The following is a 12,500-nucleotide window of genomic DNA, read 5'->3' as shown; positions in this document are numbered from 1 at the left end:
GAAATATCGTTCTTTAAAGACTTGCCAAAACTAATTAACGCTAATCAGTAGGGTAAAACCTAACAGGTAACTTTGACTTTATTTTATCTTGAATTTAGCATAATAAAGAAATATCTACTGATAATATCAAGACCGTAATAGAACGACGCACCTCACTTATAACCCACCCGCATTACCTAAAAGAACGATCCTTCGCAACGTTGCCGTTCTCATAAAAATCAACACTGGAGACGCGGTGGAATGGAGGTCCACGTGAAATACCTGTCATCAGGCGTGAATCAAACCCCTGTTGCTCTGCAATGGGGTCCAGATGGGAGAATTGTATATGCAGGCAGCACTGGAGTTTTATTATATGATCCAAAGGTAAATTTGATAGAGAAATAAGATCGTGAATGGTGATGAGAGCGAGATGGCGTAAGACTCTTCTTGAGTTATCGGTGTTTTTTGTAATAATTATTATTTTTCTGGATACGATATAGTGTCATTATCATTGGTGAATGACCATAGAGTGCATAGAATGACCATAGAGTAGAGTTCATTGTGTGAAGTGGTCATTAGGTTAAAGAATTGTGCAGGTATGAAGATGTAATCCCGAAACGGGGTTCATGAAAAAAAAATGTATTTTAAAGTCATTTTAATTTGTCAATACAATGTCAGGGAGATCTACATTCTATATCTCGCCAGATGGTTGGCTTTTGCTAGAGCTCTGACAGGGAATTTAATCTTGTGTTAAGTAATTACTAGTTCTCTGTCATACTTTTTCTGTAATATAATGTAATTTGACATGTTTATGTTTCAGATTCAAAATTATGCATTATCCAAGTACCATAATTTACTTGATAGATATTGATATGGGATCATGACAAACGTGTGAAGAGAATATTATAGTAATTCTTACTGAAAGGTCCATATTGTTGATAACCGAGAAACAAGTACCAAGGGATTATTCTTTATACATGACTACTGTCCATCTGTAATAGTGGCATAAAGAAAACCTGTCATTACTAAAGCCTTTTGCTGAGACTCCCCAAAACTCACTATGGAAACTACAGCACTTTTTGACAAGGTCATGGTTGTGTATGAATAAAGTGAAGGTGTGAAGTGTGTAGGGGGTAATAAATGTGCTCTTCATGTGTGAACTTAAATAAAATTCTTGAATTAGTTATAACTCAAAGAATCGCTCTACAAGTCCTCCGAAGAACATTGCTTATACCAAGAACACTTCATTACATATCCTCACTGTTTGACTTCTATTGACACAGAATGCTAACCCTAATCTACTGGTCAAACTCTTTTCCACTAATGGTTTTCAAGAAGTCATCCAGGTGTGCAATGATGTCTTGAAAAAATCTTGGGTGTGCAGTTGCCATACTCTCCATACAGGTCCAAACCCCGACTAGATTGTTGTCTACTTTGGTATGCTCTGGCCCTGACTGGAGAGTCCTGGTTAACCATTGGTCGCGGTTTTAAATAAATATTTGTGTAGTAGGATGGCTGGTTTACATTGTCTGGCACAGTGCCATCCGCGTCTATGACCGACTCTGCCTTTGCAGCAATTCATGCCATCGACTGCTAATGGGTTAACAGTCCTAGTTCTTGTTAGTTTCCTTATTATACTTCATGCCCTTCCCAAATATCATAACCAATGTCATAGCTACTGTGGCTCTGAGTTCAATATATATTTGAAATAAAGATATCAACATGAATTCAATCTTGAACAGACTAAAAACTAATTCCATGGGCTAGTAATGGTGCAAGATAATGTCATATATTCCTCTGTTTCATTGGAAGTGGATACTTCAAGTTGAAAGTGAAGTCTGTGAAGTTTAGTAATGTGAAGCGAATCAGAAAATAGTTAGACAAAAGGGATTTATGATGATAGCTGAACTTTTTATATTTGTATTTAGATGGAATATCTTATGGTTGGTGTAGAATTAGGATCTGTCATGAAGATTTAATCATAAATAATATGATGCTACCTTGTTACTTCATTAGGATAAAAGATTATGATGGATGAGCTATAATATCATTCAGATTCATCTATATCTGTCACATCATTTTTTTTTTAGATTTTATTTTTTTATTGTTATTTTTTTTCCATTTTATATTTCCTTTTATTCTTATTTTCAGTGTGTCATGATCTATTCTAGTATCATGACACCAGTTGCAGGTCTTGCAACTACACAGCATCATGAGAAATGTATGCATATCATGATGGAAATTAAAGAATATTAAACTTTGTTATGTGAGAGTGAGATAACACAAGAAAAAAACACCTAAGGAATGCTATACTTCTGAAATTTATTTTTCATGTTCACTGATACATCTCCCATCTTCAGATGCATGTAAATTAGATATTGATATCTACATTTTTATTAGCGTCAGCAATTTAAAACCTTGTGTTAATCAGGAGTAAAGATATATTTCATATATGGTTATTACCATCTTGTCTTCTCTGTTTGACAGGATGGCAGGATTATAGGTGCCAGCACAAAAGTTCATAGTGACAAGGTCACTTGCGCACAATGGGTACATCCAGCACCTTCTTCTGGCCCAACATTGGTTACAACTGGTGCCGACTCCAAGGCAGTTGTCTGGACCGTCTCAGAAGAGGAAAAAGAGGGGCTTCTAGTTCTACACCCTAAGGCTATTCTAGGTATTTGATTGCGATATTTTATGATACCAAATGTTCACTTTTTAATTTTAGTTCCTCTTCTGGTCAATAGATACCAGATAGAGTCATTTGATTCATTCTCTCTCTCTCTCTCTCTCTCTCTCTCTCTCTCTCTCTCTCTCTCTCTCTCTCTCTCTCTCTCTCTCTCTCTCTCTCTCTCTCTCTCCCTCTCTCTTTTCTTCTCCTCTCCTCTCTCTCTCTCTCTCTCTCTCTCTCTCTCTCTCTCTCTCTCTCTCTCTCTCTCTCTCTCTCTCTCTCTCTCTCTTTCTTTCTTTCTTTCTTTCTTTCTTTGTAGGTGTGTATTTGTTTGACCGTGTGTTTGTTTAATGGGTTGATTGTATTTCAAGAAATGATAGCTAGCTCACTCTTGAATTTAGTAGCTTGGACTCAGATAACTTTATGCTTTAGCTTTGATGCCAAATTTACTAATGGCTTCATTGTTTAAGTAGTGTCATTTTTGATAAAAGAACTTCTTAGGGATTCTAGAGTAGGGTAATGCAGGTATAATTAATTGTTATATTGATATTATTAACTCTAATATCAACTTGCATATTTCATATTGCTAGATATATCTTTTCACAAGTGTTTTTAAGATATGAACTCTTTTTTTTCCAGATCATGAATCCTTTGTCCCATTATGTGATGCAACGACCATTACAGAAGATGGTAAAGAGAAAATAGTTATTGCAACTGTGTCCACAGAAAGACTATCCTTTTGGGTTGTTTGCCCACAAACTGGTGAGTTTTTTTATTTTTTATGTAATTTGAATTTCTTTTGATTTTCTTGCTAGTTGATATATAGTTTATCTTTTGAGATATTAGCTAATGACACATGCTGTTTATAATATAAGTTGAATCTCACACGTCTGCTTAGTATGAAATGAAAGAGGTGCACAATTAGTGAGTATTCTGAAGTTTAGGGTAAATAGTAGCAAAATAATGAATAATGCATCTAGTGTAATACCAATACTTATTGTATACTTATAAACCATGCTAAGGCTTTTTCTGTATAACAAAGTATAAAACTATTTGCTGGTCTCTTTGTTGGCATATTTAGGAGTAAATTATCAGTAATCAGAGTCAATATAGCAGCATTTACTATTGTAAGCCAAACAGAGAAGGCCTAAAGAATAAAACAGCGGCCATGCAAACCAGTGGCAGATTCAGTTCACTGTTCTAAACCGTTGATGTTGCCGGACAGGGAAATGTAGAAATAGTGAGATTCAACGTCTATGATGAAAGCATGTGTAGTATAAAAATTTGATGTGGAAGAATAGAACTCATTGATATAAATTGTAAGAACAAACTGATGGGTATTTCATGAGGATTTTCAGTACCAGATGTAGTTTTGACAATATATGATATTTGTATGGGAATAATTTCATATTTTTATATTTGAAATTATATGCTGAGGGTTAACCAAATTGCAGAATAATGTGCAGTAGTTTATATTTTTCACATTTATTGGAGGTTGCATTTTCTTCCAGATATACATGATTCTTTTATGAACATTTCTGTAATTTCAGTATAATTTAATTCTCAATATGATTTATTTTTGCAGGGGAGTTTGAATGTCTAAGTTCCTCAACACCACCTGGAAGATCTTTTATATTAAAGTTGAAATTCTGCACTGTCGAAGGTGCCAAATACCCTCTCCTGCTGTGTGGAAATCATGACAGCAGGATATATATCATGACAGCCAAAGAGCTTGGAAAGTATGTTCCAACTAATGTTCTCAATGGCCATGAAGACTGGGTTATGGCTTTAGACTTCATGAAGGAAGGTAGGAATTAAAAATACTATCTAGGAGATGGAAATATGAACATGATATTCCTTTTACTGGATTTGGTATGTTGTAACTTTCTTTAATCATGTTAGTAAGAGCTGCTGCTCCGTTTTGAAAAAATAAACTTGAATAGATCAAGCAAAAAATTGACCTTGTCTTTTGTTTGCAGATAATGGAGACATGCTCTTGGCTAGTGGTTCAAAAGATGCTTCAGTTCGTTTGTGGAAATTCACCATCCTGAAAGACGGTAAGGAGAGCCAAGAAATAGCCCAAAAGGAGGAAGAAGTGCTGAAGTTGAAGTGTGTCATCTTTGAAGTTCCTTCAGATAAGGAAAACATCACTCTGTCGGTAGCCTTAGATGCAATATTGGCAGGACATGAAGGTCTCGTCTCAGGGGTCCATTGGGCTCGAACCGTGACAAAAGGTAAGAAGGAGTCGACAAAGATGATGGAAAGAACTTTAGCAACAAAAAGTGTACAGTACAAACCATACTTTGCCAAAGCAGTAACAATCATATTCCTAACATCAACTTTTTCTACCAGCAGATGATCAAACCCATCAGCCCTACAGACTCCTAACCTGCTCCAAGACCCAAGATCGTTCCATCATCATCTGGGAGCCGGAAGGGGGAGCTGATACTGGGAGTGGTATTTGGCTCGAGGTGGCTCGACTTGGAGAGGTCGGAGGCAATATGGAAGGGTATTATTGCTGCCAGTTCAGCCCAGATGGCATGCGGGTGATGGGCTGCAGCTATCAGGCAAGATTCTTCTGCGTTGTTTAGGATTTATGACCTTTCAGTTTGAATATTTGGTGGAAATGTGAGAGGTTAAGTATTGAATATTTACATGGCCCTTCCAGAAGCATTGTTTTATGAGAAACAGGTTGTTGTTAACCCTTCTGCAACAGACATAAGCTTACTTATATCACTTTGCTTATATATTGTATACAGACAAATATTTTAGAACAGATGTCCAACCCATGTTGAACATCTGATGTGGCCCACCTCGGAAGAGTTAAATGCTTTTATCACTGTGCAAATATTTTTTCTTTTATCAAGCAGTGTTATTTTTATTTTGGTTTATTGATATGTTATAAACCTATCTTTGAAAAGAACTTGAGAACAAGCAGATTATTTACAATTATATATTTTCTTAGAAATTTGATAAGAAGCTCTCAAGAATAAGGCATTACAAATTTGGTAAAGCCCTTTATCATGAAAGATGATTTGTCTTATTTTTCTTTTTCAGGGAGGACTTCATCTATGGGAAAACCAGTCGGGAGTATGGGAACCATGTGTAGTGGTTGGAGGGCACTTTGACCAGGTTGTAGATATTGCGTGGGACCCACTGGGAAGGTGAGTAGATTTTAATTTTCCTTATCTTCTCCTTTGAAAAGCTTCCCACTCTTTACATCTCATGCTCTGTTATTAATATAATCTTTATTGGGAATGTTTCATTATGTTTCATATTTCTTGAATGTGAAGAGGGTAAAATGTCCCATGTAGCTGAATGTTTTAAGTGCAAATATCAAAATGAGTGTGTAATAGAAATTAGAACAGGTGCTCCTAACACTGTATATCTCTAATGTTTTTTTGTTTGTTTTTTTCTTTTTATAACACATATCTGTATATCTGTAGAATTCCAAAGAAAGAATTATATTTGATGAGAGAGACCAATAATTTTCTCACAGATGTATGTGGATACTGAGAATTGTAGAGTGTTTGCTGTTTATGTTCGCCCTTTGCAAAACTTTGCAAAATAGTACTTTAATAATCAGTTTAGGAGTAAAGATGAAAGTATATTCAAATGGCTTATTAGAACTTAGCTCTTGCAATCAAACTAGACTCAGGAGGGTCACAGCAACTAGTATTAATGAGAGACATGTCACAAAGGCTTAATGGAATGGAATATATGGTTAATTGGTATTATTGACACCACATTAACCCCTTCACTCCAAACTTGCATGTCTCTCTTCTTCGGATAATAATGATAATTAATATTGTTCCTTTCTGTTTTGAAATTCATCTAGACAGTTTCTAGAAGTTCACTGGGCATTTGGTATTATTTTATGTTTAACATTTTATGTTTGTCTTTTATTTTGGAATTGCTTTTTTCCTTTAACTTCTTACATATCTCTTTGCTTATTTTTGTTGTTTATTTTCTGCTCTCTCCAATAGATCTCTTATTTCAGTTTATTTATTTATTTTTTTATAATTTTTTTATATATATTTAGTTTGTTTTCCCTTGACATTATGCCAATAGATGTTATGATGTTAACAAAAGCGATTAGATATCCACCTGTATAAAAAAGTCTTTTATGCTTGTATTTGAACTGTATCTAGATACATCTGAAATATCATGATTCCATGTAATTTTGGTATGACAGTGAAATGACATATTGATATAGAAAGATGAAGATGACTTCTGCTTTTTCTTTTATTTACTTAGACTGTCTGCTAGTTATGATTTGTGAAGCCATATTTTCATGAGCTCGTGTTTGTTTTTCAGATACTTATTATCAGCCAGCAAAGACCAGACAACACGCCTGCATGCCCCTTGGAGACCTTCCAATGGAAAAGTATGTTACGCACTCTGAAGTCTTGCTTCGTTATTTCAGTTAGCTGGTTTTCATGCATAGCTTAGAGATATGACTGGTCTTGATATTTTCTACAATTATCATGAGCTTCACATTTCATAAAGGAAAAGTTTGTTATCACAAGGAGGATATAGATGTATTATTAATAGTTATCTTATATTTTGTTCTGGCTTGACGGACAGCCTTTAGTATTATTACAGGAAGGCTAAAAAGAATCATTTATGGATTTGATTTATTGTCTGTTTGGCCATGGTCGATAACCCTCAGTTTTATCACAGGAGGCTTGGCATGAAATAGGACGTCCACAGGTACATGGCTATGACATGGCCTGCATTGCAAGACTTGGAAAGTTCAGATTTGCCTCAGGTGCTGAAGAGAAGGTTGTACGAGGATTCGCCGCGCCTGCAAACTTTATTCGTAATTTTGGCCAGATCTGCAGTGTGAATGTGGAAGATGATCTTGGTGAGATTTTATATCTGTTTATTTTATCAAGTATCTTGGATTTTATTTTCAGTTTATGATAACATTATTGTATGTACATGGTTCTCTTGATATCATTCATAAATATCCTGACATTATTTTAGTTTAATGAATGTCTTGCTATTATTATAAGTTCATAACAGCTGACATCTTAACATTATTTATTAAGGCATGTGACAATTTTAACTTGTAATACATTCCAGGAACACCTTTTTCCACGGTATTGTGACTTTAATTTTCAGGAAAGTGCAAGGTCGGAGAGGGTGCATCTGTGCCATCTTTAGGCTTGTCCAACAAAGCAGTGACCATAACTGATCTTCAGGAAGAGCAACAAATACAGGAGGAGGGAAGGGAAGAGGTGCAGGCATATTTCAAGCTCTTGTCACTTACAGGCAAGTAGTAGTGTTCTTGCTGGAAGGGTATCTTTACTTTGTTTTTTATTCTACTCTGAGGCAGAGTGGAATGTCCATTTTTTATGGGATCTGATTATGGTTGAAAGCTTATTCAAAACCGTTTGATAGGATTTGTGATTTTTATGTGTTGAAGGCTGTGCTCGAAGAATATCAATAAATCCAGAGAAAGTCTGATGTATTCAAAGTCATATTATGTCTGAAAATATGGTTTAGACCTTGATGCTGTTTCTCCTTATATAACTATTGGTAGAATCTTACCATTCTTGGAAAAAAACATAGTGTAAATATTTCCTCAGCTCCGCCAACTGAAGATCAGTTGATGCAAAACACACTGTGGCCAGAAGGAGCTAAACTGTATGGTCACGGTAATGATCTCATTGCACTGGCTGCCAACGCCGATGGATCTCTGCTGGCGTCATCTTGCAAAGCCTCTCATGAAATGGATGCTCACATCATTCTCTGGTATGTGGCTGATATTTTGAAAGAAATTCGCTTTGATATGATTGCTATTCATGGTTGAAAATGCATGTATGTACTTGCATGTTTGTTTTGAAATCAAAGTGGAAGATGATGCATAGGCATTTAAAGAATAAGAATTTGGCTAAAATATATGGGAAATATGTAGGGTATTCATCATGTTGCAATTTCAGGGACACAAATAAGTGGCATCAGGTGGATGTTTTAGCAAAGCATCGTCTTACTGTCACACAAATGGCCTTCTCTCCAAATGACGAGTTTCTGCTCTCCGTGTCTCGTGATCGCACCTGGACGGTGTTCAAAAGGGAGGTATCACCAGAGGGTAAGTTAAAGTGTGACGAAAGAAATGTGACTTTTAAAATGTTTTGTTGTGTTATTCAGAAGCAGGTTTCTATGTCTCTCATTTTTTCTTTGTATCGTGTTTTTTCTGGTCTTTTCTTCTTCTTCTTCTTCTTCTTCTTCTTCTTCTTCTTCTTCTTCTTCTTCTTCTTCTTCTTCTTCTTCTTTCTTTCTTTCTTTCTTTCTTCTTCTTCCTTAAAGACATATATACATATAGATCTCTTTGCATTAGGATTTGTACATATGAGACATTTGGATAATGATAATAATCCTGTAATAGGTTACATTAATGTTTGCATGTTAAAGCACTTGATATAAAAAATGTGAAAATAGTTTATAGGATTCCAAATAGCTTATCAGGAAATTATCAGTGAATATTACATCCATCTCGCAGGTACCACGTACAAAGTATCAGATTTTTCGAAGAAGAAGGAGAGCATGCATGGGCGCGTGATTTGGTCCTGTGCTTGGATGCCCGACTCCCAGCGCTTCATCACAGCTTCACGAGACAAGACCGTGGGAGTTTGGTGCCAGGACGAGTCGGGCTGGGTGAGGGAGGCACTCCTCAGCGAGACCAACGAAGTTACGGCAGTAGATGTCATCGAATGCAGAGGCAGTGGGAATGGGGATCACCTCGTGGCCACAGGTATTTTTTTATATTCAGTTTTGCTTTTTGGGGTTTTATTATTATTATTATCTGTTGCCTTTATCTTTTCTTTCATTCATTGTCTTCTCATTTTCATCATCAGCTTTGTCATTACCACCATTACCATGATATTTATTATGTTATGAATTGTAATGATATGATTTGATAACAGAAACTATCCTTGTTATAGAATTTATATTCACATCTACAATTTTCAGGACTAGTAAATGGGGAGATCCACCTAAGAACATATAGTATTGAAAAGAAACAGTTTGCAGAAGAAGCTTATAACGTCCTCCACCACCATTACAACACAGTAAGACGTCTTCAGTTTAGCCCAGCCATGGATGACGGAAGCCTTCCTCTCTTAGCATCGTGCGGAGATGATAGAGGAGTCCGTATATTTAAGATCCAAGTTCCTTCAGGTAGTGAATCAAGATGAAAATTGAATTCATTTTCAAACTCAGTGAAATAGAGCATTTTGATAAGATTATAATTTATACTACTAGTAGGTTGTTGTATGAATTTATTTATATTTTTCTCTTAGGTCTTTATTTGTTTTTGAGCTAAAAAATCTGGAATATGTATAATCTATTGTTTATGTGAAACACAGATGCCCAGTAAATATATATGAAAAACTGGAACTTTTTTTTTTTTTTTTATAAAAGTCATTTGTGATATATGTTAAGCAATGCTATATGTATTTTGTTTTATTTATTATTTATTTTTTTTTTTTTCTTAATAGTAGCAGATCTGGCAAACCCAAGGGTTAACTTTGATGGGTAAAATTTAGAACTTTGGTAAATAATTGCAATAGAATACTCCTTTAATATGAACACAGCATAGCAGATCAGAAGACTTTATACTTTTTAGATTATGATACAGAGGGTTTGGTATTTATCTGTAGGTTTTAACATTATTGGAACATTCACAGCTAGAATAACTGTTATTTTAAATCTGAATTACTTGCAAGAAACATGGAAATTAAGAAGCAAGATTTGAAAATGAAAAGACCTTGTTATTTCTGCTCTTTATTACATTTTATTTTTAAACATATTTACAGAATGTTAAAGTACATAATAAAGACATTATTGCCTGTACACTTCATATCATTCCATACAGGCAGACTAAAGAAACAAAATGATCGTTCGCGGTTTTTCAGCGATACCAAAATCTTCCTGGAACAGTACAATTTTTACGTATCATTGTTTCCATTTCCACAGAACTTCAGATCTAAAGATTCAAGGAAGTATAGCCTTGCACCTCATTCATTAGCCTTCTTGTATTTATTTCATAATATACACAAAAAGCAAGAAAAGCAATCAGCTTATATATATATCTATATATGGGAGCGAACAAGCTTAAGTTCTGTTGATATTGAGGTATTTGATTTATAAATAAAGATGTTTACAAGTAATATAATATTTGGCAAATAAGGCATAAATGATGACACAGTGTGCATGTGCAGAATCACTTCCTAATATCAACACATTATAAACTTAATTTTTTTTATAAACTTAAGCCTGCAAAGTCCTTAAACATTAAAATTGAGCATTCCAATCCAACTCTCTGTAACTTGCTGCAATACCACTACATATAGTTACACTTTGTCATCAAAACCTACTGACACATGATCTGTAGTATGCTACACCTTCTTCCTTAAAAAGGAAAATGTATTCATTTCATACTTTTATGGTACTATAGTTCTGCAGAGGCTTTGATTTTTCCCTTGAGACTTAATCAGAAATCTTGTAATTTTCTTAGTACAAAATTGTTCTTCTTTTAAGAATCAAATGTCTTGCAAAACTGCTCCTTGACACCAAAATGATCATGGCACAACAAATATGATTCATGATTATTTAATTGTATTAAACACTCATGAATTTTCCATATAATACTTGCAACTTAAAGCTATTCTAGGTTACAATTTGCAGGTTACTTCAGTGTTAGAATCTTGCATTATGATAACAAACACATATTCCAACAGACAAAAGACATAATGTCTCATCGGATTCTAAATTTGGGGAAATATAACTTAAGTTCTATACCTTATATACATTTCAGAATGGTATTGCATTTGTAAATTTGGATGAATGAAAGCCATCCACAGCTTCCCTCTTTGTGGTCTACTGGCTGGATGTCCTTATGCTTTAAATCTGTAAAATATCATAGAAAAATAATTTACTCTTTAACATACCTAAATGTGTGTGTATAGATAGATAGATAAATAGATATAGATACATATACTGACTTATGATAAATCATTAAAACTTTAGGATCAATATTTGCACAAAGGATATTAAACAGGACATTCAAAATTACAAAGTGATAAGTAAAGAAGTCTCAATATTAAAAAAGTGACGTAAAATAATATAGGCTACCTACCATATCCTCTGACCCAAGAGGAAGGACCGTCTACAGCTGAGGAAGAGGATGTCAGAAGTACCTCAAACCAATAGTGTCACATTTTACCACATCCAGTCGATCTTGGACTGTGCACACTGTTGTTTCTTTGTTGCTGCTGCAGATGCTGCTTCTCTGTTGACAAAAAAGATAAAATATATAATGTTCAGGTTCTCAAGATGAACAAATATGTAGTCTAAAGGGTATAAATTCTGAAAAGAAATATACTCTTCATAAGTTAAAAAAATAAAAAAAAGTCTCCGTTTGTCTGTTCTCTGCCTCTGCTTTATCTATCTCTATCTCTCTCTCTCTTTCCCTCCCTCCCTTCCTCCCTCCCTCCCTCCCTTCCTCCCTTCCTTCCTCCCTCCCCTCCCCTCCCCTCCCCTCCCCTCCCTCCCTCCCTCCCCTCCCCTTCCTCCCTTCCTCCCTTCACTCCCTTCCTCCCTTCCTCCCTTCCTCCCTTCACTCCCTTCACTCCCTTCACTCCCTCCCAGAGTGACGAATATTTCCATAAGTCTTCAGTCATACAGACAAGTATTTGTATTATTGATTATTCCACATATCTTTATTTTCAAGATTTATTTTCAGTTATTTGTTATTTTATAAAAGAGAAACACAGAGATGTCATTTTTTATTACTAGACAGATAAACATATATTTATGATTTTATAAATTACTATTATTTTTT

At 35.0% G+C, this 12,500-nt stretch overlaps 2 protein-coding genes across 3 annotated transcripts in view; one reads left to right on the top strand and one right to left on the bottom strand.

Moving 5' to 3' along the window:
- Window positions 1–197: 197 nt before the first annotated feature.
- On the top strand, window positions 198–10,510 carry Elp2 (elongator complex protein 2). Of its 2 annotated transcripts, none has more exons than XM_043032480.2 (14): window positions 198–363; window positions 2,467–2,656; window positions 3,290–3,412; window positions 4,236–4,457; window positions 4,630–4,884; window positions 5,006–5,217; window positions 5,708–5,814; window positions 6,968–7,037; window positions 7,334–7,517; window positions 7,778–7,927; window positions 8,245–8,410; window positions 8,599–8,747; window positions 9,159–9,410; window positions 9,629–10,510. In XM_043032480.2, exons 1-14 carry the CDS (start codon window positions 241–243, stop codon window positions 9,850–9,852), a joined length of 2,427 nt encoding a protein of 808 aa, XP_042888414.2. In that variant the 5' UTR covers window positions 198–240; the 3' UTR covers window positions 9,853–10,510. The 2 variants fall into 2 exon arrangements, with proteins under 2 accessions (XP_042888414.2, XP_042888406.2); XM_043032472.2 differs by having other exon boundaries at window positions 5,003–5,217.
- LOC122263850 (uncharacterized) overlaps window positions 10,426–12,500 on the bottom strand; it is a 26,766-nt gene continuing 24,691 nt past the window's right edge. Inside the window, exons 2-3 of the mRNA XM_043032492.2 lie at window positions 11,796–11,948; window positions 10,426–11,566 (exon numbers count right to left, since the gene is read on the bottom strand). Of these exons, the coding sequence (XP_042888426.2) occupies window positions 11,847–11,948 (102 nt within the window). The 3' untranslated portion in view covers window positions 10,426–11,566; window positions 11,796–11,846. The remainder of the gene's footprint in view (window positions 11,567–11,795; window positions 11,949–12,500) is intronic.

The sequence above is a fragment of the Penaeus japonicus genome, unplaced genomic scaffold (genome assembly GCF_977035675.1).
Source record: "Penaeus japonicus unplaced genomic scaffold, GWHDUDI00000001_assembly GWHDUDI00000019, whole genome shotgun sequence".
Taxonomy (NCBI): domain Eukaryota; kingdom Metazoa; phylum Arthropoda; class Malacostraca; order Decapoda; family Penaeidae; genus Penaeus; species Penaeus japonicus.
This window is presented reverse-complemented; position numbering and strand designations above follow the sequence as displayed.

What these genes read in the sequence shown, in the direction of transcription:
- Elp2 (XM_043032472.2), top strand. Translation starts at nt 241, where the DNA reads ATGGAGGTCCACGTGAAATACCTGTCATCAGGCGTGAATCAAACCCCT. An exon ending in GCGTGGGACCCACTGGGAAG is followed by an intron (nt 5,815 to 6,967) that starts GTGAGTAGATTT and finishes TTTGTTTTTCAG; the next exon opens with ATACTTATTATCAGCCAGCA. An exon ending in GAATGTGGAAGATGATCTTG is followed by an intron (nt 7,518 to 7,777) that starts GTGAGATTTTAT and finishes TTTAATTTTCAG; the next exon opens with GAAAGTGCAAGGTCGGAGAG.